This window comes from Symphalangus syndactylus, chromosome 18 (assembly GCF_028878055.3).
Source record: "Symphalangus syndactylus isolate Jambi chromosome 18, NHGRI_mSymSyn1-v2.1_pri, whole genome shotgun sequence".
Classification (NCBI taxonomy): domain Eukaryota; kingdom Metazoa; phylum Chordata; class Mammalia; order Primates; family Hylobatidae; genus Symphalangus; species Symphalangus syndactylus.
Window position 1 is genome coordinate 30,471,449 of NC_072440.2, and position 25,364 is coordinate 30,496,812.

The following is a 25,364-nucleotide window of genomic DNA, read 5'->3' on the forward strand; positions in this document are numbered from 1 at the left end:
CTCTTCAGCCTGCTGACCGCAAGTGCGCCCTCTAAAGGCCCCAAATGCCCTATACACACCAGGTGGAGAGCACGGAAGCGCCTGCAGAGCCGAATTAAAGGTGAACCCCAGCCTGCTGCCCAGGCTGGAATGCAGTGGCACAAATGTGGCTCACTGCAGCCTTGACAACTAGGCTCAAGCAATCCTACTTCAGCCTCCCAAGCAGCTGGGACTACAGGCATGCACTACCATGTCTGGCTAATTTCTTGATTTTTTTTTTTTTTTTTTTTTAGATGGTATCTTGCTCTGTCACCCAGGCTGAAGTGATGTGGCACGATCTCACCCTCACTGCAGCCTCAAATTCCCAGGTTCCAGTGATCCTACCACCTCAGCTTCCTGAGTAGCTGGGAAAACACGCACTCAATACCATGCCTGGCTAATTTTTATATTTTTGGTAGAGACGGGGTTTCACTACATTGCCCAAGTGAGTCTCAAACTCCTGAGCTCAAGTGATCCACCCACCTTGGTCTCCCAAAGTACTGGGATTACAGGAGTGAGCTACCCCGCCTGGCCTAGATGTAAATTTCTGATGTAATAAATTGTAGTTGCCCTCAGAGCTAACTGAAAATATGAACAGGCAAAGAATTCTAGGTTGAACATCATTTTCCCTCACAATGTGAACACTTCCAGATTCCAGTGCTGCTGTTGAGAAGGCTCATGTCATTCTTTTTCACTAACAGTTTCTTTTCTTTTCTATGTATGCTGCTTTTCTTCTCTGTGGAAATAAAATTTTCCTTATCCCTTCGTATTCTGAAATTTCACAACAGTGTGTCTTGGTACAGGTATTTTTTTCATTTATTTATGCAGAGACTTTACAGTATTTTTTTAAAAAGTTTTCTTTGTAATTTTCATAATTGTACTCTTATTTTTATTTTTTGAGACGGAGTCTCGCTCTGTCACCCAGGCTGGAGTGCGGTGGTGCAATCTCGGCTCACTGCAAGCTCCACCTCCCAGGTTCATGCCATTCTCCTGCCTCAGCCTCCCGAATAGCTGGAACTACAGACGCCCGCCACCATGCCTGGCTAATTTTTTTTGTAATTTTAGCAGAGACGGGGTTTCACTGTGTTAGCCAGGATGGTCTCAATCTCCTCACCTCGTGATCTGCCTGCCTCAGCCTCCCAAAGTGCTGGGATTACAGGCGTGAGCCGCCGTGCCTGGCCTTTTTGTTTTAGACGGAGTTTCACATTTGTTGCCCAGGCTGGAGTGCAATGGCGTCATCTCTGGCTCACTGCGACCTCCACCTCCCGGGTTCAAGCGATTCTCCTGCCTCAGTCTCCCGAGTAGCTGGGATTACAGGCATGTTCCACCAAACCCAGCTAATTTTGCATTTTTAGTAGAGATAGGGTTTCTCCATGTTGGCCAGGCTGGTCTCAAACTCCCAGCCTCAGGTGATCCGCCCGCCTCGGCCTCCCAAAGTGCTGGGATTACAGGCATGAGCTACGGCACCCAGCCTCAAAATTGTACTCTTCATGGCACTTTTAGTCTGACGATTCACATCTAGCAATGCTTCACTATTTTGAGATTTCCTACCCTCCATTTTCTTTGTTTTCTCTTGGTACATTCTAGAATCAATCCTGGATCAATCTGTTAATTTTATCTTTTCTCTACTATAGTCCATCTATCTTTTTATTGAGACAGGGTTTCACAATGTTATCCAGGCTGGTCTTGAACTGCTGGGCTGAAGAGATTCTCCGGCCTCAGCCTCACACGTAGCTGGGACCACAGGTGTGCACCACTGTGCCTGGCCATCTCTTCATCTTTTGATTTTACTTAATGAAAGAGTTTTACAGCTTACTTTCCCATTCCTTTCACTGTTTTTGTTTGCCTTTGGCTATCTTCTATTTTTAATATTTCAAGTATCTCTTATTTGATTGTTCCCCTTTTAAAAAAGTATGGTGTGCTTATTCTATAGATGCACTATAATCTCTTAGATCCCTGAAGATTTGGAAAGGGGGCTGGGGGCAGTGAATTTTCTTCTGCTTTGGTTGTTTCCGTTTTTTCCAAGTTTCTTTTTAGTTTGTTTCAGTCTGCCTTTCATTTTGGAAGTATTCATTACTATCTGAAGATCCTTAATAACTATCTGGTGATCCCTGGCTAAGCATTCATATGGGCAACATTTTTACCTTTTCAATTGAGCACAGGGACAGCTTAAAACAGGACAAAAGGCATGGCAGAAGAACGATTCTTTAGTCTGCATGTCATTTTCCTTATAACTTTAAAGATGATTCCAGCAACAATGCCAATGACTAAAAAACTTCCAAGTATGATTGTTAACAGGTCCACAATCTCTAACCTGTTAACTCTCAACTGCTGTCTCTCTTCACTTGCTTTCTCAATGCAGTGATCAGTCAAAACATTAGGGGCTATGGAATTCTGTTTTCTTCTTGGCCATGAATGGATTGTGGTGGTTGATAAATTCTCAATGTGAATTTCTGGTATACTCTGTGTTCAGGCTAAGTAGCAGAGTTATCATGCCAGCTGATTCACAGGACCCCCTGTTAGCACTGTGATTCCCATATTGCCTTCCAAGTTTGAATGTGTGTTTCTACAAATGCCCATTGGGTAAGTTTCTCAAAATGATGCACAGAATTTACTTTTTTTTATTTTAAGAGATTGGGATCTTGCTATATTGTCCAGGCTTGCCTCAAACTCCTGAGTACAAGTGATCCTCCCACCTCAGCTTCCCAAGTAGCTGGGACTATAGGCGTGAGCCACCACTATGCTTAAACTAAACATTTTTAGTTTAGTGTTTTTCTCTTTGGTGTACAGAAGTTGTTTTCTGTGTTCAAGGAGATAAAAAAGCTATTCAATCTTGGTTTGAATTTCTTTAAATACATATGGCTTAAGGAGAGGGAGAGCAGGGGTCGGAATATGGAGAGAAAAAAACTCCCAGCTTCAGGATTCCTCTGTATCCCTTTACCTTCATCATTCATAAGGGCTAGTCTTTCTGGAGATCTAAACTTCATAGCTAAAGAGAAGTTTCCAAGTCAGCATCTTTCTCTCTGGTGAGGGGAAATAGGGGATTTTTTTTACTGTAAGATGATGGTCTCAGTCACAGAAATGCTATAGTAACATTGTATCTGTTCTGTTTCAACAGAACTAAAATAATGGTCTCACACAAGGTTTAAGTTATACAGAGTAGTAGCTGCAGTGGTTGGTATTATACATCTCCTAAAGCGTACTTAAAACAGCCCCAAATAAAAAACCCCTCAGGAGGACAAAAGTTTATCTGAACATATTTAGTTATTATAGAGATACTTCCATATTACAAGTGAATTTCTATGTTCTGAAGTATAAAACTATCTACAATAAAGTTCTTATTGTTCTAAATGGAATATATTCTCATTTCATATTAACATTAAAAAATGCTGCACTTGGCTTTTTAAAAATTGGACTATTTGTAGGCTTTTTGTTGTAAGGACATTGGCAGGACAAGAATTCTTTTTCTTTTTTTTTCTTTTCTTTTTTTTTTTGTTTTTGAGATGGAGCCTTGCTCTGTTGTCCAGGCTGGAGTGCAGTGGCACAATCTTGGCTCATTGCAACCTCTGCCTCACAGGTTCAAGCGATTCTCCTGTCTCAGCCTCCGGAGTAGCTGGGACTACAGGCACCCGCCACCATGCCCAGCTAATTTTTCTATTTTTAGTAGAGATGGGGTTTCACCATGTTGGCCAGGCTGGCTTTGAACTCCTGACCTCAAGTGATCCACCTGCCTCGGCCTCCCAAAGTGTTGGGATTACAGGCGTGAGCCACCGTGCCTGGCCTAGGACAAGAATTCTTATACAAACTGTAAGAACAAATAACTGCAACAACAATATTAAAGTGTGTACATTAATTTAGACTTACCCTTAGAAGTAACTCTGCTAATATACAGCCAACAGCCCACATGTCCACACCTACACCATACATCCTAGCTCCAAATAGTAACTCAGGGGCCCGATACCACCTAAAGAACAAAAAGAATTAGTATCATTTTAGCATGAAATTATCAAAGCACTTCTATCTCTAGAGCTGAACGATCCTTGTCTGTTTTTAAAGCCAATCCCTTACTTTAAGGACTAGATGCCATACTCTTTCATGAAGTTTTAAATATAATACTCTTGCAGTTCTCTACCTTTTCTCCTACAGCATCAGTCTTGTTTTCTACTAGACTTTTCCCAACAGTGTACAAACATACTAGTATTTTTCCAGTCTTAAACTTCTCTGGACCCTACCTCCCCTAATAGGTGCCTCCTCATTCTCTGGTTAGTTCATAGAATTGTCTATTCTTACTGTCTCTAATTCCTTTTCTTCCATCCTCTCTTAAAACCTTTTCAGGCCGGGTGCGGTGGCTCACGCCTGTAATCCCAGCACTTTGGGAGGCCGAGGCGGGCGGATCACGAGGTCAGGAGTTTGAGACCAGCCTGGCCAACATAGTGAAACCTGTCTCTATTAAAAATACAAAAAATTAGCTGGGCATGGTGGCGGGTGCCTGTAATTCCCAGCTACTTGGGAGGCTGAGGCAGGAAAATTGCTTGCACCCGGGAGGCAGAGGTTGCAGTGAGCAAAGATTGCGCCATTGCACTCCAGCCTGGGTGACAGTGACAGACTCCGTCTCAAAACAAAACAAAACAAAACACAACACACACACACGCACACAAGGACCTTTTCAATCAGGCTTTCATCCTTACCATTCCACCAAAACTGTTCTTATCAACCTTATCAGTCATGTCCACACTGCTAAATCCCATTGTCAATTCTCAGAGTCTTCATCTTAATTTGATTTACAGACAGAGAAAATATGAGAAACTGGTAGATAAGAAAGCTCTGTTAACAATGCTCTTGTACACAGGCCCCTGTTTCTATGAGTTCCTGAATGTTGAGCTTAACTGCTCTAGCAATTACATAAACAATTACTCACATCCCCTACTTCTTACTCAGGGCTTAGGTGATTTATACTCAGTGACATCTATTTGGAAGAAGGTGGCAAAATAATTCAAACTAGAGAATTTGGGGCCAGGCACAATGGCTCACACCTGTAATCCCAGAACTACTGGAGGCTGAGGTGGGAGGATCGCTTGAGTGCAGGACTTTGAGACCAGCCTGGGCAACATGGCGAAACCTATCTCTATAAAAACTTTAAAAAAATTAGCCATCCATGGTGGGGCATGACTGTGGCCCCAGATACTTGGAAGGCTGAGGTAGCAGGATTGCTTGGACCCAGGAGGTCAAGGCAGCAGTGAGTACTGTTTGCACAACTGCACTTCAGCCTGGGCAACAGAGTGGGATCCTGTCTCAGAAAAGAAAAAGAAAAAATAGAGAATTTGAAAATCTGCAGATCCTTAAAACGGTCTTGGAAATTAACAAAATGCCACTGGGACAAAAATTATAAAATCTATCATTCCTATTTAATGTGATTTTCTGTTTTTTCACATCAAAAATACAAATGGAAAATATAATTACCAATATGAAAAATTCAAATATCAAGACATTGCTCTGTTTACAGTATTTTCATTTACATAGAAGGATACAGAATCAGCACTGACCAACATAATAAACATGGGTCCAATAAATCAGATGATTAGGTAGAAGAATAGCCACTGAAATTCTAGATTATCTAACTAAAATGTAAAAGTATAAATTGTTCCCATTTACAAGGTAAATGTCTTAGGATTGAGTTAGACTCTGTTTGAAAAGGGGCTATGTATTTTTTCATCATGGTAAAGTATACCTAACATAAAAATGGCATTTTTTTGTTTGTTTATTTTTCCTGAGAGGGAGTCTTTCTCTGTCGCTCAGGCTGGAGTGCAGTGGCGCAATCTCACCTCACTGCAACTTCTGCCTCTCGGGTTCAAGCAATTCTCCTGCCTCAGCCTCCTGAGTAGCTAGGATTACAGGCGCGCCACCATGCCCGGCTAATTTTTTTGTATTTTTAGTACAGACGGGGGTTTCACCATGTTGGCCAGGCTGGTCTCGAACTCCTGATCTCGTGATCTGCCTGCCTTGGCCTCCCAAAGTGCTGGGATTACAGGCGTGAGTCACCGCGCCTGGCCAAATGGCAGTATTTTTTAAGAGGATATCAATCAACAATGATTCCTTAACTCTGCCAAGATAGTTCAGAGAAGCCAGTTGATGCTCATTTCTAATCAACCTCCTGTACATGTAGCTTTAAGGGATTCTTACCTGGTTACAACCTGATGTGTATAAGCTCTATTGGGGCTCCCAAAAGATTTGGCCAGGCCAAAATCTGCCAGTTTTAGAACTCCATTTTCATCTAGCAACAAGTTGTTTGGTTTCAGATCCTATATGACGGAAGTTTTAAACAAACAAATAAGCAGGGTAAGGGAGAACACTGTAGTGCTACATTTAGTTGGCATAACTTTAAACTTAGCAAAAACAAGGTAACACCTGAAATCTAAACAATCATTTTTTTTTCCACTGATATAAAATCCCATCAAAGCAAAATTGGATTGGTTATAATATATAACCTTGGTAAGGCACTTAATTTCACTAAGCCATAATTTACATACTTCATAGAGTTTCTGTGAGGATTAAATCTGATATTTTCTGTAGTCTAGTGTAATAACTGGCTCATAGTAGGCATTCAATAAATGGTTCCTATTAATTTAATAATAAATATGAACTTTCATGATACACATTTGTTAATGTATAATATAAGAATGAGGATGACATTCTTCAAAATCTATGCTAAAGACATCAGCAATAACCTAAGAGGGATTCTAAACTTACGATATGAGAATTACTAGTTATAAATTATATATTCTTAGCTACTTATCTAAATAGCTAGGTAGCTAGCATCTACCTAGCTAAATTATCAGCGTTGTTCTAAAAGCTGAATGTTCCCACTATTTCATAAACCGTATTTTGTACCTTGAATTTTAGAGCTACAAGAAACACTACTTTTCTAGTATTTTGGCATTGTATGAGTTAATCCGAGACCATCACTATAACTATATTTTTTCCCCACAACAACATTATGGCACAAAGAATACTGAAGTTAAAGCCAAAAGACCTATGTTCTTTTTTTTTTTTTTTTTTTGAGACACGGTTTCACCCTGTCACCCAGGCTAGAGTGCAGTGGTGAGGTCTCAGCTCACTGCAACCCCTGCCTCCTGGGCTCAGGTGATCCCCCAACCTCAGCCTCCTGAGCAGCTGGGACTACAGGTATGCACCACCACACCCAGCTAATTTCTGTATTTTTTGTAGAGACGAGTTTTCGCTATATTGCCCAGGCTGGTCTAGAACTCCTGGGCTCGAGATATCTGCTTGCCTCAGCCTCCCAAAGTGCTGGGAACACAAAAGTGAGCCACCATGCCTGGGTCAAAACCTATGTTTTAATACTCTGTCCATTATCAGCAGCCAACCTTGAAAAAAAATATAACCATGGTCAGGTCACTTAGGGGCCAGGCGCAATGGCTCATGCCTGTAATCCCAGCACTTTGGGAGGCCAAGATGGGCGGATCATGAGGCCAGGAGATCGAGACCATTCTGGCTAACACGGTGAAACCCCGTCTCTACTAAAAAAAAATACAAAAAATTAGCCAGGTGTGGTGGCGGGCACCTGTGGTCCCAGCTACTCAGGAGGCTGAGGCAGGAGAATGGCATGAAACCAGGAGACGGAGCTTGCAGTGAGTGAGAGATCATGCCACTGCACTCCAGCCTGGGTGACAGAGCAAGACTATCTCAAAAAAATAAATAAATAAATAAAATAAGGGACTGGATCTCTTCCAGTTCTAAATTTCACAAAGTAATATGGAGTCCTCACAGCACCAACTGCTGCAACAAGTGAAGGGAACAATATATAGGAAAAAGATGGGATAAAACGGTCAGCTATAAATTAATTGTTAAACAATTTACATATTCAGACCATTATGTACCAAATTGGCTATATCAAACTTGACTAGTATAAAGAAGCAATATTAAAAACCTTACCCTATGTAGGATCCAATGTTGATGTAAATATTCTAATCCTTGAAGAGTCATCAACATGTAGGCTTTGATGTGTGATGGTGTCAGCACAAGACTATTATCCTTTATTATAACCTGTAAAGCAAGTATACAATATACAGGTACCCTTTATTATTTCAAATAAACTCTACCACATAAAACAATTTACAGACTTAAAATGTAAGTATCAATACAGGAGACTCTCAAGAAAGAGTATCTAAGTTTCCTCAGGAAGAACTGTCAGAATCTCCAGAGTTAGATGGGTAGGCAGAGCATTTCTGGTTTGAAAAGAAAGCAGTGCTTTGTCCTCTACTGCTTTTGCATGAAAGTAGCAAACACCTGTTGTTTTTGCTTGCGTCTTCTGACAACAGCAGTTAAGTGTTCCTTTGGGAAGCCGTCTCTTCTCAGCTTAGTCCAAATGGTTAAGGTAGGACTGAGCCAACCTAAGGCCTCCAGAGGTAGGCACATGACCCAGGCATCCCCATTATCACACTGCAGTCTCCTGGCCAAGTAACTGGTTCAGGGATACAAGACAAGTCAATCAACCAGGGCAAGTACTTGTGCTAGAATCAAAGAAAAGAAAGCACTTTCGTTCCTCAGGTATTATTAAACTCTACAAACATATACCTAGAAGCATCTGGAACACCATATTGAGAACTGTACACATGAAGAATGCAACAGAGAAGAAAACGGAGCTGATTTGGCCGGGCTCACACCTGTAATCCCAGCACTCTGAGAGGCCGAGGTGGGCGGATCATGAGGTGAGGAGATCGAGACCATCCTGGCTAACACGGTGAAACCCCGTCTCTACTAAAAATACAAAAAATTAGGCGGGCATGGTGGCGGACACCTGTAGTCCCAGCTACTTGGGAGGCTGAGGCCGGAGAATGGTGTGAATCCGGGAGGCAGAGCTTGCAGCAAGCAGAGATCCAGCCACTGCACTCCAGCCCGGGCAAGACTCTGTCTCCAAAAAAAAAAAAGAAAACGGAGCTGATTTAAAGTGTAAGACTGAGTTTTGATGGCATTATTTATGAGCTGTGCCTAATGTCAGTTTATTCTAGATTTATCAGTTAGGTACTAAAAGTTCCCCTTTTCTTTTTTTAAAATCAGATTTAAGGTAAAGCATACCCTTTTTAGTGTATAGTTCCATGAGTTTTGACAAATGCATCCAGTCATGTAACCACCACTATAATCAAAGCATAGTTCCGTAACCTCCCAAAATTCCCTGAGGCCCCTCTGTACTTACTCCTTTCCTTTACCCCAAAGCCCCGATAACTGCTGATCTGGTTTTGCCTTTTCCAGAATATCATATAAATGAAATGATTCAATACATAGTCTTTTTAGCCTGGCTTCTTTCACTTAGTATAATGCATTTCAGATTCATCTGTGTTGTTGCATTTATCAATAGCGTGTTTCTATTCCTGAGTAGTATTTCAGTTTGTTTGTACAGTTAGAATGAGGGATGTTTGAATTGTTCCAGTTTTGAAAATTATTAATAAACCAAACATCTGTGTACCAACTGAATTCTGGCATATGTTTTTGTTTCTTTTTTTCTTTTTTCGAGATGGGAGTCTCACTCTGTCACCTAGGATGGAGTGCAGTGGTGCAATCCATAGCCTAGTGGTGAGTCCATAGCCTATTGTGATAGGTCCTTCCAGCATCAATACCATTAGTATTGTGATCTATAATAGCATCACTAATATTGTGATCGATACCACTAATCAATAATCTTGTGATCTAGCAATACCACTGCTAGTATTTATCTAAAAGAAAGAGGCCGAGGCCGGGCACGGTGGCTCACGCTTGTAATCCCAGCACTTTGGGAGGCCGAGGCGGGTGGATCACGAGGTCAGGAGATCGAGAACACGGTGAAACCCCGTCTCTACTAAAAATACAAAAAATTAGCCGGGCGTGGTGGCGGGCGCCTGTAGTCCCAGCTACTCAGAGAGGCTGAGGCAGGAGAATGGCGTGAACCCGGGAGGCGGAGCTTGCAGTGAGCCGAGATTGCGCCACTGCACTCTGGCCTGGGCGACAGAGCGAGACTCCGTCTCAAAAAAAGAAAAAAGAGGCCGGGCATGGTGGCTCACACTTATAATCCCAGCACTTTGGAAGGCTGAGGCAGGTGGATCGCCAGAGGTCAAGAGTTTGAAATCAGCCCGTCCAACATAGTGAAATCCCGTCTCTATTAAAAACACAAAAAAATTAGCTGGGCATGGTGATGGGCGCCTGTGATCCCAGCTACTCGGGAGGCTGAGGCACGAGAATCACTTGAACCTGGGAGGCAGACGTTGCAGTGAGTTGAGATCACGCCACTGTACTCCAGCCTGGGTAACAAAGCAAGACTCTGTCTCAAAAAAAAACAAAACAAAAACAAAAACAAAGAAAACTTGGCTTTCAAAAGAATGACTATTACTCTGATTATATGGAAATAAGTTTATTTTTTAATATAATTTTTAAAGTAGAGACAGGATCTCACTATGTGGTCCAGGCTGGTCTTGAACTCCTGGGCTTAAGCAATCCTCTTGCCTTGGCCTCTCAAAATGCTGAGATTACCGGCGTGAGTCACTGCACTGGCCAGAAATAAACTTTAAATTCTTATAGGTCGCTGGGCATGGTGACTCACAACTGTAATCCTAGCACTTTGGGAAGCTGAGGTGGGCAGATCACTTGAGGTCAGGAGTTCAAGACCAGCCTGGCCAACATGGTGACACCCCATCTCTACTTAAAATATAAAAGTTAGCCGGGCGTGGTGGCACCTGTAATCCCAGCTACTTGGGAGGCTGAAGTGAGAGAATCACTGGAACCCAGGAGGTGAAGGCTGCAGAGAGCCGAGATCACGCCATTGTACTCCAGGCTGGGTGAACAGAGTGAGACTCCATCTCAAAAACAAAAAAAAAACCAACAAAAAAATCTTATAGGTCTAATGCTCATTTCTCCAAAAATGACGTCAACTAGCTATGGGAACTGAGAAGGCAGAAATGCCAATGAAATCCAAATCTTTGTATGTAACACTGGGAATATCACTAAATGATTAGAAGAAAATAACTCAAGAGATCCTTTTGACTCAGAGTACATCCAAATTTCAACAAAATTAAGCTTTTTTTCTTTTACTACCAGTATCTTCTTAGGTAGAAAACAAATATTTAGGTTCTTGTTTGATAAACTGGGACAAAGGAATTTCTCCAGGAATCTTAATCTTACCTCTAGATCAGTTTCCATAAAATCAAAGACAAGGCTAATATTAGATTTATGTCCAAAAGCATCAAGGAGCTGCAAAGTTAAAAAATTAAAATGTGATTCACTATTTAATACCTGACAGTATCATAGCAACTGAGGCAATTTTTAAAAATTTAAAAAGCATTTAAACTCTTGGTAATTCCCTATAAAGCTTAAATCATTTGATTAAATTTGACATTTGTCCTTTTTTAGACAGTACTAAAGGAATTAGTATTTTGAAGCACAAAAATATTAAATTTTACTTAAAAAAAATACCCAACCTCTTTCCCCAAATATTTGGAGTTAGAATTAAGAAATTGACAAATGAAAACCTCATTCCAGTCTCCAATTCAAAAGAAAAGTCCCAAACGTGATTCTTAAGAAATCCTCTAAATAACAGCAGCTATCATTGAATGAATGAATACATTTTCTATGGTAGGCACTATTCCAGATACTTTACATCTATTCAATTGGCTAGTCTCACAACTACCCTATGAGGCAGGGACTCTGGGGAGTTGTGAGTGAACACACTCAAGGTCTCACACAGGCAGAAAGAAAGGTTTTGAATTCAGGTTGACACGCTCAGCCACTATATGCTAGAGCTCCCTAGACTTCAAAATTATTTCCGACAAAATTAGCCTACATGTCAATATTTCATTTATTTAATCAGTGGTATTGTTTTAAAGACAATGCCTACCAAAACAACTGGGATAAGAAATGTATTTCCTTTAAGCTTCTGCAAGGCTCATCTAGAACAAGTCATCGTGCTAAGCCTTTAATCAACATCCATTATATTAAGAAAAGGCAGAGTCCCAAATTCCAGTAACAGTTTTGATCATACTCACACCAATTATATTTGGATGACTTAGCTCCTGTAATAATTTTATCTCTCTTAAGGCGGTTCTATTTATACCTATATAAAAAGGCAAAGCAAAAAGTGAATAATTCCGAAATCTCAAACCTTACACTTTTTTTTTTTTTTTTTTCTTTTTGAGACAGAGTCTCACTCTGTCGTCCAGGCTAGAGTGCAGTGGCATGATCTCGGCTCACTGCAACCTCTGCTTCCCGGGTTCAAGCAATTCTCCTGCCTCAGCCTCCAGAGTAGCAGGGATTACAGGCACGTGCCACCACACCTGGCTAATTTTTGTATTTTCAGTAAAGACGGGGTTTCACCATGTTGGTCAGGCTGGTCTCGAACTCCTGACTTTGTGATCCACCTGCCTTGGCCTCCTAAAGTGCTGGGATTACAGGCGTGAGCCACCACACCCAGCCACAAACACATATTTTTTTTTTTTTTTTTGTATTTTTAGTAGAGACGGGGTTTCACTGTGGTCTTGATCTCCTGACCTCGTGATCCGCCCGCCTCGGCCTCCCAAAGTGCTGGGATTACAAGCGTGAGCCACCGCGCCCGGCCCACAAACACATATTTTTAAAGAAAGGTTAGTAATCTCAGAAAATAGTGAACATTACACACAAAAATAAGGGCTACTTTGACAATTTTTATGTCAAATCTGTTGTTCTTTTACATTGCTTTATTTTTATTTATTTTTTTTGAGATGGGGTTTCACCCTGTCAGCCAGGTTGGAGTACAGTGGCATGATCTCGGCTCACTGCAGCCTCCACCTCCCAGACTCAAGTAATTTTCCCACCTCAGCCTGCCGAGTAGCTGGGACCACAGGCATGCACCTCCACGCCTGGCTAATTTTTTGTATTTTTGTTAGAGACGGGGTTTTGCCATATTGGCCAGGCTGGTCTCGAACTCCTGAGCTCAGGCGATCTACCCACCTCACCCTCCCAAAGTGCTGGGATTACAGGCGTGAGCCATCATACCAGGCCTATATTGCTTTACTTTTCAAATAGCTTAACAAAGACTATGGCAAATGGTGAAAACAATTTCACTTCATCTATATCAGGATCTGAAGACCACTACTAGACTAACAACATATGTAAGGGTGCAGCATATAGGTGATAAGCTTCCCTACTCTTGCCCTACAAATATTAGTGGCATATTGTTTGTGCTAAAAGCAAACTAGTGATAAGATATTATATTTTCCAATACAAATGACAGATTTCAAAATTAAAAATTAGATACAGGCCGGGCGTGGTGGCTCGTAATCCCAGCACTTTGGGAGGCCTAGGTGGGCAGATCACTTGAGGCCAGTAGATTGAGACCAGCCTGGCCAACATGGCAAAACCCCATCTCTACTAAAAATACAAAAAATTGGCTGGGCATGGTGATGTGCACCTGTAATCCTAGCTACTCAGGAAGCTGAGGCAGGAGAATCGCTTAAACCCGGGAGGTGGAGGTTGCAGTGAGCCGAGATCGCGATACTGCACTCCGGCCTGGGAAACAGAGCATGACTCTGTCTCAAAAAAAATAAAATAAAAATAAGATATAGTATTGGCACTTACACAGACAATGGATCTCTTTTATAAGAGCTATTTTAAGATGACTCCTAATAAATAAGACTTTGGAAGAAAGTTTAATGAAATCTTTTCCTCGTGTATCTATTCCATAGTAAACTTTATGTACTTTCATGAAAATGTATCCTGAATTTTCAAAGTAATTAGAAACTCAGAAACAGAAAAAACAATGGCTTGTAACACCTAAAACAGTAATGAAGACAGAAGGACTAATTAAGCTTGCTGCCTTCCATTTATGTGGGTGATTTGGAATGTTTCTCTGAACATCCAGTTGGTAAAAATCACCAAATACTCCTTCTCTATGCTGAGTCTATCTTTACTCTTCGGGGACCCTGCAGTAACTCTATCCAGAACCATTACGAACTCTTATTAATTCATACTTTGCTCGTTTCTTCAGTGAGAATGAAAACATGGTGGCTCAAGCCTGTAATCCCAGCACTTTGGGAAGCCGAGGTGGGAGGATAGCTTGAGGCCAGGAGTTTGAGAGAAGCCTGAGCAACACAGCCAGATCTGGTCTCTACAAAAAATAAAACATTAACCACAAGTGGTGGCACATGTTTACAGCCCTAGCTACTCAGGAGGCTGAGGTGGGAGAACTGCTTAAGTACAGAAGTTTGAGGCTGCAGTGAGCTACGATTGTGTCTCTGTACTCCAGCCTGGGTGACAGAGCAAGACCCTGTCTTTAAAAAAAAAAAAAAAAAAAAAAAAAAAGGAGAAAACTTTTCCTATCTGTCAGATTACATGAAATACTTACCATCTTTAGCTTCTGATCTATGTCCAAGTTTGATCTGGTAGAAAGAGAAAAAAACCCAAATATATTAAAAATGTGTTAAATTATTTAGAATCAATGAATAATATGTAAACACTTCAAATACTTCGCCACAGAAAAAAAACAATTAGCAACCGATATGTACCTACTAGGCAAAAAGAGAGTAGGAATCATGATCAGAAAGATAAACAATATAAGAGAGAATCAAATACCTACCCTTGTCCCTTAAGTTTCTGAACTACACATTCAAATAATAAAATTAAGAAAAATCTATTTTATCTTTTCAAGGTTCAACGTGGACCAAATAACTAAGAGTATCCTGATTAAAAATAAATACGTAACTTCAAATTAGCCCACTTGGGAGGAAAGATACAGAAAATAACATGCTGTATAGTTGGTAGTAAGCCCAATAATATGCTCTTAGACACATTTTTCAAAAAGCAAAATTCCAAATTGTGATGGTTAAAATGTTGTTACTCTGAATAAACATAACAAATTACATTAGCAGGTTTAGTCTTACACAAAATAAATTACCTGGGTAAAGAACATTCTCTCACTGTTTTTTAAAAAACTGTCAGTAATCAAGAAAACACTGGCGGGGCGTGGTGGATCACACTTGTAAATTCCAACACTTTGACAGGCCAAGGTGGGAGGATCACTTGATCCCAGGAGTTTAAGATCAGCCTGGGCAACATAGCAAGACCTTGTGTCTACTAAACATTTTTTAAAATTAGCCAGGAGTGGTGGCACACACCTACAGTCCCAAGTACTCAGGAGACTGAAGCAGGAAGATTGCTTGAGCCCAGGCTACAGTGAGCCATGATCACACTGCTGTACTCCAGCCTAGGCAACAGAGAGAGACTTTCTCAAACAAACAAACAAACAAACAAAAACACAGGTGGCTCATGCCTGTAATCCCAGTATTTTGGGAGGCCTGGGTAGGAGGATCGCTTGAGTACGGGAATTAAAGATCAGTCTGGGCAACACAGCAAGACTCCGTCTCTACAAAAAATGTAAAAAGTTATCGGGGCATTGGTTGGGTGTGGCGGCTCATGCCTGTAATCCCAGCACTTTGGGAGGCCGAGGCAGGCAGATCATGAGGTCAGGAGTTTGAGACCAGCCTGGCCAATATGGTGAAACCTCGTCTCCATTAAAAAAAATACAGAAATTAGCCAGGCATGGTGGCACATGCCTGTAGTCCCAGCTACTTGGGAGGCTGAGGCAGAATAATCGCTTGAACCCAGGAGGCGGAGCTTGCTGTAAGCCGAGATCGTGCCACTACACTCCAGCCTGGGTGACAGAGCAAGACTCCGTCTCAAAAAACAAAAAACAAGCAAACAAAAAAGTTACCGGGGCACGGTTGCATGTGCCTGTAGTTCCATCTACTTGCGAGGCTGAAGTGGGAGGACTGCTTGAGCCCAGGAGTTCGAGGCTGCAGTGAACTATGATTGCACCACTGCACTCCAGCCTGGGCAACAGAACAGGAAATCCTACTTCTACAAACAAACAAAAAAAACCCACAGAATTTCTTAAAGTAGGCCATTTAGGATTCATGATTTGCTCACTATAGAGCCCCTGGGCCCTGAATAATCAGCAGTGGTAACCAGGGCCTCACCATGGGCCTCAGGTGAAACTCTGAGACATATTGGCTTCAGGTATGACACAGCACATTCACAGCTGTAGTGGCTACCAAGAGAGACTCCTGTTTGAGCAAATGAGAGGGAAGAGTAAGGGGGATTCTGTCTTGCAGCTTAGGGACCAGCCTGGTTGCCCTGGGGAAGAGCACCAGGTGGGCTACTAGGGTCATTGAATCCAGGCCTTGGCTCTTGGATGGCATTTCTGGACCTACCCCTGGAACAGAGGGGAACCCACTACCCTGAAGGTGAGTCCCAGGCCTGGCAGCATCCAGCATAAGCTGACTGAGGAGCCCTGGGCCTTAAGTGAACACTGGTGGTACCCTGGCAATACTCCCCTCCCCATGGGCCTGTGGTGCTGGTGGACATAGGAGCAACTCCTCCGCCTGAGGAAAGGGGAAGAAAGAATGGTAATACAGAGTCTGGTAATACAGAGAATTCTGGACCTTATCCAAGACCACCAACATGGTACCTCTATGAGTCTAGAACTACAGCATTACTGGGTTCGGGGTACCCCCTAATGCACATACGGTTACAGTGACCAAAGACATAGATCGCAACACTCTATTCCCTTTGAATACTTGGAATACCTTCCAATAAGAATGGTACAAACAAGTCCAGACTGTGAAGACTATAATAAATACCTGACTCTTCAATGTACAGATGGCAGTGAACACTCACAAGCATTAAGGCCATCCAAGAAAACATACCCTCACCAAATGAACTAAATTAGGCACTAGGGGTCAATCCTGCAGAGAAAGATATGTGACCTTTTAGTCAGAGAATTCGAAATAGCTGTTTTCAGAAAACTCAAAGAAATTCAAGATAACACAGAGAAGAAATTCAGAATCCTATCAGGTAAATTCAACAAATACACAAAAGAATTAAAAAGAATTAAGCAGAAATTCTGGAGTGGAAAGATGCAACTGACATACTCAAGAATGCATCAGTCTTTGTTTTTTGGAGACGGAGTTTTGCTCTTGTTGCCCAGGCTGGAGTGCAATGGCACAATCTCAGCTCACTGCAACCTCTGCCTCCTGGGTTCAAGCAATTCTTCTGCCTCAGCCTCCCAGGTAGCTGGAATTACAGGCATGCACCACCATGCCCAGCTAATTTTGTATTTTTAGTAGAGACGAGGCTTCACCATGTTGGTCAGGCTGGTCTCCATCTCCTGACCTAAATGATCCACCCGCCGTGGTCTCCCAAAGTGCTGGGATTACTGGTGTCAGCCACCATGCCCAACCCTTTTTTTTTTTTTCCTTTTTTGAAACAGAGTCTTGCTCTGTCACTCTGTCACCCAAGCTGGAGTGTGGCGGTGCAATCTCGGCTCACTGCAACCTTCGCCTCCCAGGCTAAAGCCATCCTCTCCACTCATACCCCCCAAGAAGCTGGGACCACAGGCACAAACCAACATGTCAAGCTAATTTTTCTACATTCTGTAGAGATGGGGTTTCACCATGTCGCCCAGGCTGGTCTCAAACTCCTGAGCTAAAGTGACCCACCCACCTCGGCCTCCCAAAGTGCTGGGATTACAGGCATGAGCCACTGTGTCCAGCCGCATCAGCCTTTTAATAGCAGAATTGATAAAGCAGAAGGCAGAATTAATGAGCTTGAAGACAGGCTATTTGAAAACAGAGGAGACAAAAGAAAAAAATAAAAAAGAAATGAGACATGCCTACAAGATCTAGAAGACAGGCTCAAAAGGGCAAATCTAAGCACTTTTGGCCTTAAAAAGGAGATAGAGAGAGAGGCAAAGAAGAAAGTTAATTTGAAGGGATAACAGGAAACTTCCCAAATGCAGAAATAGGTACCAATATTCAAGTACAAGAAAGTTATGGAACACTGGCCTGGGGATGGTGGCTCACGCCGGTAATCCCAGCTACTCAGGAGGCTAAGGCAGGAGAATCACTTGAACCCAGGAGGCAGAGGTTGCAGTGAGCCAAGACTGTGCCACTGCACTCCAGCCTGGGCAAGAAAAACAAGACTCCATCTCCAAAAAAAAAAAAAAAAAAAAAGAAAAGAAGGTTATAGAATGCCAAGCAGGTTTAACTCAAAGAAGACTACCTCAACACATTTAATAATCAAACTCTCAAAGTCAAGGAATAAGAAAGCATCCGGCTGGGCGTGGTGGCTCAAGCCTGTAATCCTAGCACTTTGGGAGGCCGAGGTGGGCGGATCACGAGGTCAGGAGTTCGAGACCATCCTGGCCAACATCGTGAAACCCTGTCTCTACTAAAAATACAAAAAAATTAGCAGGGCGTGGTGGCAGGCGCCTGTAGTCCCAGCTACTCAGGAAGCTGAGGCAGGAGAATGGCGTGAACCTGGGAGGCAGAGCTTGCAGTGAGCCGAGATGGTGCCACTGCACTCCAGCCTGGGGGACAGAGCCAGACTGTCTCAAAAAAAAAAAAAAAAAAAAAAAAGAAAGGATCCTAGGCCAGGCACGGTGGCTCACACCTGTAATTCCAGCACTTTGGGAGGCCGAGGAGGGTGGGTCACCTGAGGTCGGGAATTCGAGACCAGCCTGACCAACATGGAGAAACTCTGCCTCTACTAAAAATACAAAATTAGCTGGGCATGGTGGCACATGACTGTAATCCCAGCTACTTGGGAAGGCTGAGGCAGGAGAATCACTTGAACCTGGGAGGAGGACGTTGCGGTGAGCCAAGGTCATGCCACTGCACTCCACACTCCAGCCTGGGAAACAACAATGAAACTCGGTCTCAAAAAAAAAAAAAAAGAAAAGAAAAAAAAAGAAAGGATCTTAAAAGCAGCAAGAAGAAAAAAGAAACAAATAACATATAATGGAGCCCCCAATATGTCTGGCAGCAGACTTTTCACTAGAAACTTTACAGGACAGGAGAAACTGGCATGATATATTTAAAGTGCTGAAGGAAAATAACTTTTAACCTAGAATAGTATATTCAGCAAAAATATCCTTCAAACAGGAAGGAGAAATAAAGACTTTCCCAGACAAACAAAAGCTGAGAGATTTCATAAACACCAGGCCTGTCCCACAAGAAATGCTAAAGAGAGTTCTTCAATCAGAAAGAAAAGACGTTAATGAGCAAGAAGAAACCATCTGAAGATACAAAACTCACTGGTAATCGTAAGTACACAGAAAAACACATAATATTATAACACTGTAATTGTGGTATGTAAACTACTCATATCCAGCAGAAAGATAAAAAATGAACCAATCAAAAACAATAACAATTTTTCAAGACATAGTACAACAAAGTGGGGAGACAAAGTTAAAACGTAGAGTTTTATTAGTTTTCTTTTTGCTTGTTGGTTTATGTAATCAGTGTTGTCATCAGTTTAAAATATTATTTGCAAGCCTCATGTAACCTCGAATCTAAAAACATACAATAGATACACTAAAAATAAAAATTAAGTAATTAAAACATACCACCAGAGAAAATCGCCTTTACTACAAGGAAGACAGGAAGGAAGGAAAGAAGGAAGAAAAGACCACAAAACAACCAGAAAACAAGTAAGAAAATGGCAGGAATAAAAGTTCTTACTTATCAATAATATCACTGAATATAAATGGGCTAAAAGCTTCAATCATAAGACACAGAGTGACTGAATGGATAAAAAAAGAAGCCCCAATGATCTGTTGCCTACCAGAAGCACTTTAACTATAAAGACACACACAGACTAAAAATAAAGAGATGGAAAAAAGATATTCACTGCCAATGGAAACCAAAAAAGAACAAGAGTAGTTATATTAAATAAAATAGATTTCAAGCAAAAACTGTAAAATGAGACAAAGTCACTATATAATGATAAAGGCGCCAATTCAGTAAGAGGATATAAAAATTGAAACTATATATGCACCCAACAAGGGAGTACTCAGATATATAAAATATTTTTAGCACTAAAGAGAAAGGCAGACCCCATACAATAATAGCTGGAGGCTTCAACACCCCACTTTCACCATTGGACAGATCCATGCAGAAAATCAACAAAGACACATTGGACTTAATCCACACTACAGACCACATGGACCTAATAGATATTTATAGAAAATGTCATCCAATGGCTGCAGATTAAACATTCTTCTCCTCAGCAAATGAATGATTCTCAAGGACAGACCATATGTTAGGCCACAAAACAGGTCTTAAAACATTCCAAAAAATTGAAATCATATCAAGTATCTTTTCTGACCACAATAGGATAAAACCAGAAATCAATAACAAGAGGAATTTTGGAAACTATGTAATACACGAAAATTAAGCAATACAGTCCTGAATGACCAGTGGGTCAATGGACAGATGAAGAAGAAAACTGAAAAATTTCTTCAAAGAAATGATAATGAAAACACAACATATCAAAAACCTTGGGATACAGGGAAAGCAGTACTCAGAGGGAAGTTTATAGCTGTAACTGCCTACATGAAAAAAAAAAAACAACCCAAAACCTTCAAATAAACAATGATGCATCTTGAAATAGAAAAGCAGGAGCAAACCAATCCCAAAGTTAGAAGAAAATAATAAAAATCAGAGCAGAAATAAATGAAATTGAGACAAAAAAATACAAAAGATCAACAAAATAACAAGTTGGTGTGTTGAAAAGACCATCAAAACTGGACACATGTTCTTCAAGTTGCCCACTTGGATCTCTCCCAAGTGCACTTTTGTTTCTTTCCTACTCGAAAGCTTTTTAATAAACTTCTGGCCGGGTGCGGTGGCTCACACCTGTAATTCCAGCACTTTGGAAGGCTGAGGTGGGCAGATCACGAGGTCAGAAGATCGAGACCATCCTGGCCAACATGGTGAAACCCCATCTCTACTAAAAATACAAAAGTTAGCCGGGCGTGGTGGCAGGCGCCTGTAATCCCAGATACTCAGGAGGCTGAGGCAGGAGAATCACTTGAACCTGGGAGGTGGAGATTGCAGTAAGCCGAGATCGCACCACTGCACTCCAGCCTGGTGACAGAGCGAGACTCCATCTCAAAAAATAAACAAACAAACTTCCACTCCTGCTCTAGAAAAAAAAATCTCTCCTGCCACCATAAGAGGTGCCTTGTTTCCCTTTCACCTTCTGCCATGATTAAGTCTGGATTTTTGGTACATGCCAGGCAGAAAATGCCTACATGACCAGTCCCAATAAAAACCCTGACCACTAAAAAACTTATCCAACCTTTAGACTAAAAGAAAAGGAGAGAAGATGCAAATAAATAAAAACAGATGTGAAAAAAGGGGACATTACCACCAATACCGCAGAAATCCAAAGGATCATTAGTGGCTACTATGAGTAACTATACGCCAAGAAACTGGAAAACCTAGAAGAAATAGATACATTCCTAAACACATACAAACTACCAAGATTGAACCATGGAAAAAATTGAAAACCTAAACAGGCCAGTAACAAGTAATGAGATTGACGCCATAGTAAAAAATCTCCCAGCAAAAAGCCCAAGACCTGATGGCTTCAATGCTGAATTTTACCAAACATTTGAAGAAGGGCTAGGCTGGGCACAGTGGCTATCCCAGCACTTTGGGAGGCCGAGGCAGGCAGATCACTTGAGGTCAAGAGTTTGAGACCAGCCTGGGCAATATGGTGAAACCCCATCTCTACTAAAAATATAAAAAGTAGCCGGGGGTGGTGGTGCATGCCTGTAATTCCAGCTACTTGGGAGGCTGAGGCAGGAGAATCACTTGAACCCAGGAGGTGGAGGTTGCAATGAGCTGAAATGACGCCACTGCACTCCAGGCCTGGGTGGGCGATAGAGCGAGAAAAATAAATAAATAAATAAGAGGGTAGGGTAAGGGAGGGAAAGGGGAGGGGGAAGGGAGGGGAAAAGGACGGAGGAGGGGGGAGAGGAGGGGGCTAATACCAATACTACTCAAACTATTCCAAAAAACAGAGAAGTAAAGACTTCCAAACTCATTCTATGGGGCCAGTATTACCCTGATACCAAAATCAGACAAAGACACACCAAAATAAGAAAACTACAGGCCAATATCCTTGATGTACATTGATGTAAAAATCCTCAAAAAAATACTAGCAAAGTGAATTCAACAATACATAAAAAGATCATCATGACCAAGTGGGATTTATCCTGGGGATGCAAGGATGGTTCAACATATGCTATAATCAATCAATGTGATACATCATATCAACAAATGAAGGACAGAAACTATATAATCATTTTAATTGATGCTGAAAAAGCATTTGATAAAATCCAACAGCCCTTCATGATAAAAACTCTTAAAAAACTGGGTATAGAAGGAACATACTTCAACATAATAAAAGCCATATACTACACACCCACGGCCAGTATACCGAATGGGGAAAAACTGATTTCCTTTAAGAGCTTGAACACACGAAGGATACCCACTTTCACCACTGTTATTCAATACAGTACTGGAAGTCCTAGCTAGAGCAAGCAAAGAAGTCAAATTCTTCTTCTTGTTTGTAGACGATATGATCTTGTATTTGGGAAAATCTAAAGACTCTACCAAAAAACGACTAGAACTGATAATTCACAAAAGTTGCAGGATACAAAAATCAACATACAAAAATCAGTAGCCCTGCTATATGCCCACAGTGAACAATCTGAAAAAGAAATCAAGAAAGTAATCCCCCCGGGCGCGGTGGCTCACGCTTGTAATCCCAGCACTTTGGGAGGTCGAGGGGGGCGGATCACAAGGTCAGGAGATCGAGACCACGGTGAGACCCCGTCACTACTAAAAATACAAAAAAAATTAGCCGGGCGTGGTGGCGGGCGCCTGTAGTCCCAGCTACTCGGAAAGGCTGAGGCAGGAGAATGGCGTGAACCCGGGAGGCGGAGCTTGCAGTGAGCCGAGATCGAGCCACTGCACTCCAGCCTGGGTGACAGAGCAAGACTCCGTCTCAAAAAAAAAAAAAAAAGAAAGTAATCCCGTTCACAACAGCTAGAAATAAAATTAAATATCTAGGAATTAACCAAATTAAGTGAAAGATCTCCAAAACAAAAACTATTGAATGGGTGCGGTGGCTCACACCTGTAATCCCAGCATTTTGGGAGGCCAAGGAGGGCGGATCATAAGGTCAGGAGTTCGAGACTAGTCTGGCCAACATAGTGAAACTCCGTCTCTACTAAAAATACAAAAAATTAGCCAGCTGTGGTGGTATGCACCTGTAATCCCAGCTACTCAGGAGGCTGAGGCAGGAGAATGGCACGAACCCAGGAGGCACAGGTTGCAGTGAGCTGAGATAGCACTATTGCACTCCACAGCCCAGGCAACAGTGTGAGACTCCGTCTCAAAAACAAACAAACAAAAAAAAAACTATCATTGGTGAAAGAAATTGAAGACACACACCAAAAAAATGGAAAGATAATTCATATTCATGGATTGGAAGAATCAATATTGTTAAAATGTCCATACAACCTAAAGCAATCTATAGATTCAATGTAATCTCTATCAATATGCCAATGATATTCGTCATGGAAATAGGAAAAATAATCCTAAAATTTGTGTGGAACCACAAAGACCCAGAATAGCCAAAGCTATCCTAAGAAAAAAGAACAAAAGGGAGGAATCACATTACCCGACTTCATACAACAAAGCTATAATAACCAAAACAGCATGATATTGGCATAAAAACAGACACACAGACCAATGGAACAGAATAGAGAACCCAGAAAAAAATCCATACATCTACAGCAAACTCATTTTCAACAATGGTGCCAATAACATACAATGAGGAAAAGACAGTTTCTTCAATAAATGGTGCTGTGCCTTAAGCAGAGGTTAGGTTTGCTGTACAGATTTAAGTTGATGCCTTCTGCATTGATAGTCTCTAGAGATTTAGTCTTTCTAGTCTTTCTTCTCTTCCTGGTGCAGAGAGGGAGACACCTGTCAAACAGATACTCCTTTACAAACGTACACTTCCCTTAAAAAAGGGCAACTTTTCAGAACTACTCCTGTATCTGCAGTTTCTCAGGATGACCAGCTCACAATAATCAACATGCCAAAAGGCATATTTTTGAAACCACCTTGGCAAAAATTACAACAGTGAGCAAAATCTGATATAGCTGACTCCATCTTTGCTTTTTTTTTTTTGAGACGGAGTTTTTGCTCTTGTTGCTCAGGCTGGAGTGCAAAGGTGCAATCTCAGCTTACCGCAACCTCCACCTCCTGGGTTCAAGCAATTCTCCTGCCTCAGCCTCCCGAGTAGCTGGAATTACAGGCATGCACCAACACGCCCGGCTAATTTTGTATTTTTAGTAGAGACGGGGTTTCTCCATGTTGGTCAGGCTGGTCTCAAACTCCCAACCTCAGGTGATCCGCCTGCCTCCGCCTCCCAAAGTGCTGGGATTACAGACATGAGCCACTGCGCCTGGCCCTATCTTTGCTTTTAATCTCACAAGCTCTTTGCTCATTCCTGAGTGTTGGCAATGCTAACTTGGGAGAAATCCAGTTTAGAGTTTAACTTTAAAACAAAGATGATTAACAGTCCTTTCCCAAAATTAACCCACTCCTTGCTCAGAGACTAAAAGCATCTTCGTAAAATTACACGAGGTTAGAATTATTGTTTAGGAGTTATGTAGCCAAAAGTAACAAGAATTTTGCAACCTCCACAATTGCTCCGATAGATAACATCACTATCGTAAAATGTAAAACTGGTGGTTGGGGTATCTTGCAGACCTTGCGTTTTGATGGACCAATTGGTGCCACTTGGACCAGGAGCCCATAAGAAGAAACCGACTCAACCGGTTCTGTGACCCCTACTCAGGAACTGACTCAGGGCAAGAAGACAGTTTCAACTCCCTACAATTTTATCCAAGACCCAACCAATCAGCATTCCCCATTCCCTAGCCCACTGCCTACCAAACTATCCTTGAAAAACCCTAGCCTCCGAATTCTCAGGGAGGCAGATTTGAGAATTATCTACTGTCTTCCTCACTTGGTTGGCCCTGTGACAATTAAACTCTTTCTTTGCTGCAAACAAAATAAATAAGTGGTGCTGGGAAAACTGGATATCCATATGCAGAAGAATGAAACTAGACCCATATCTCTCATCATATACAAAAATCAAATCAAAATGGATTAAAGACTTAAACTGAAGACTTCATACTATGAAACTACTAAAGAAAACAGTGGAAAACCTCTTCAGGACATTGGACTGGGCAGAGTTCTTGAGTAATACCCCACAAGCACAGGCAACCAATGCAAAAATGGACAAACGGGATCACATCAAGTTAAGATGCTTCTGCAGAGCAAAGAAAACAACACAGTGAAGAGAAAACCCACAGAATGAGAGAAAATATTTGCAAACTATCCATGTGATAAGAGATTAATATCTAGAATATATAATAAGCTCAAACTCTATATGAAAAAAATCTA

General features: G+C 41.7%; 1 protein-coding gene across 5 annotated transcripts in view; it reads right to left on the reverse strand.

Moving 5' to 3' along the window:
- CDK7 (cyclin dependent kinase 7) overlaps positions 1-25,364 on the reverse strand; it is a 44,940-nt gene that overhangs the window by 11,471 nt on the left and 8,105 nt on the right. For 2 of the 5 annotated variants that reach the window (XM_063623224.1, XM_055253016.2), the window contains exons 3-8: positions 14,378-14,411; positions 12,045-12,112; positions 11,185-11,253; positions 7,969-8,079; positions 6,199-6,317; positions 3,883-3,982 (exon numbers count right to left, since the gene is read on the reverse strand). In XM_063623224.1, the coding sequence (XP_063479294.1) occupies positions 3,883-3,982; positions 6,199-6,317; positions 7,969-8,079; positions 11,185-11,202 (348 nt within the window). In that variant the 5' untranslated portion in view covers positions 11,203-11,253; positions 12,045-12,112; positions 14,378-14,411. Of the gene's footprint in view, positions 1-3,882; positions 3,983-6,198; positions 6,318-7,968; positions 8,080-11,184; positions 11,254-12,044; positions 12,113-14,377; positions 14,412-17,701; positions 17,753-25,364 lie in introns of all 5 variants that reach the window. The other 3 variants (XM_055253017.2, XM_055253018.2, XM_055253019.2) reach the window with 3 other exon arrangements.